General features: G+C 41.3%; 1 protein-coding gene across 1 annotated transcript; it reads right to left on the minus strand.

Annotated features, from left to right (window-relative positions):
* Window positions 1–257: 257 nt before the first annotated feature.
* On the minus strand, window positions 258–1382 carry LOC120045362 (D(5)-like dopamine receptor). Its single transcript, XM_038990240.1, has one exon. It carries the CDS (start codon window positions 1365–1367, stop codon window positions 258–260), a length of 1110 nt encoding a protein of 369 aa, XP_038846168.1. The 5' UTR covers window positions 1368–1382.
* Between the last annotated feature and the right edge of the window lie 482 nt (window positions 1383–1864).

The following is a 1864-nucleotide window of genomic DNA, read 5'->3' on the forward strand; positions in this document are numbered from 1 at the left end:
ATAGACAATTTATGGTACCGACATAATTACATTTTGTTATAAATTGTAAAAAAAAATATTTTAAAAATAATGCAATTTACTGATCAGTCATTTATTTATTTATTCATATTCAACTCAATTACCTGAGGTTTGTACCAATGTTTTTATATACACTGCTAGACAGAATATTGTACACTATAACACCATGTGAAGATCAGAAAATAGGTATAATAGTGTACTGTATATCAAACATAAAAAAGACACAAAGTAGACTAGTTTCACATATCCTCAATTTGACCTGGAATCACACAGCACTCACTGGGCCCAGTTGAGGGGAAAGGCATCATATCTAAGGATATTTCTGCTTCACATTCAAACTTCAGTGTTGCAGGCAGGATAATGTTTCTTGGGTTACGTGAAACATCCGAGATAATGGAGACTTTGTCAAACGGTACGTCCAAGTCTTCACCGTGTGAGACCACGGGCTGGCGTTGAGCACAGTGCGCAGAGGCAGTGATATTTGTGTCTCTCTGGAGCGTAGTGTCGTGGTGGTAAGACACCAACTCGTTGCTGAAATTGACAGCTTCTACAGTAGAACTGGAACAGTATCTATTGCAGCCCAGAATGGTGGAGAATGCTTTCCTGAAATCAGCATTAAATGCGTATATAACTGGGTTTAACGATGAGTTGGCCCATCCAAACCACACAAACATGTTAAAAGTGGTGTTACTTACACACAGGCGATCACCAACATTATTGATGTCACAAAAAGGTACTATGCAGTTGACCACAAAAAAAGGTAACCAGCAAAATACAAAAACTCCCATAATGATAGAAAGTGTCTTTAAAACTTTCGTTTCTTTTTTAAAAGTTCTTTTTAAGGAGTTTGTTTGCTCGGTTGCTTGCTGATTGTTCTGCGCGTGTTCCACGGCTCTCTCCAGCGATGATATTCTCCGGATCTGGGTTTGCGCAATCCGGTAGATCCGGGTGTAAGTGCCAACCATAATAACAACTGGAATGTAAAAACTTATCAGTGAGGAAGATATGGCATATGTGCTATTCAAGCTTGCGTTGCAGTCCTCGATTTCATTAATGTCGTTCCCTGTTGCATTTTCCTGCTCTGCTTTGTGCCAATTGAGCTGAACTGGAATGAAGGAGATAAGAATAGAGAGGGTCCATGCCACTCCGATCATAACGAAGGCAAACCGATGGGTCATTTTACGCTCATATCGAAAAGGGCTCGAAATTGCCCAGTATCTGTCCATACTTATTATACAGAGATTGAGAATTGACGCGGTGGAGCACATGATGTCAAAAGCTATCCAGGTATCACAGAAGCTGCCGAAGATCCAGCAGCCGGCCACCTCAGACATAGCCTTCCACGGCATCACAAGAACGGCCACGAATAGATCTGATACCGCCAACGAGATGACAAAAAAGTTGGTAACTTTAGATCGAAGGTGTCTAAATTTGATCACCGCGGCGCAAACGAGTGTATTCCCAAGAAGCGTTGAAACGATCAGGATGAACAGGACGCAACCGATGAGCGCACGGACGCTGCGCCCGGAGCTGTCCGTTTCAGCACCTGCGGTTTGTTTGTCAGATTTCTCCATTGACAACTAATTTCTCCGCTTTTCTGCACATATAAAAGTTTGCATCTTCTACACTTGGCGTTCAGCACTGCCTATATACATTATTCTTTCCACATCGTTTTGGAGACCCCACTTGCGGATTTGGGAACTCATGCGGTAGCTATTTCATAAGTTGCTGAATGTTTTTTTTTTTATATAGCATATCTACATTAAACAGTACGTGGGCCAATTTAAGAGGCTCAGTTTAAGAATCTCCGTTATTTTCTTACTCTGATCCAGTAAAACATTGTCCA

Source organism: Salvelinus namaycush, chromosome 4 (genome assembly GCF_016432855.1).
Source record: "Salvelinus namaycush isolate Seneca chromosome 4, SaNama_1.0, whole genome shotgun sequence".
Lineage (NCBI taxonomy): Eukaryota > Metazoa > Chordata > Actinopteri > Salmoniformes > Salmonidae > Salvelinus > Salvelinus namaycush.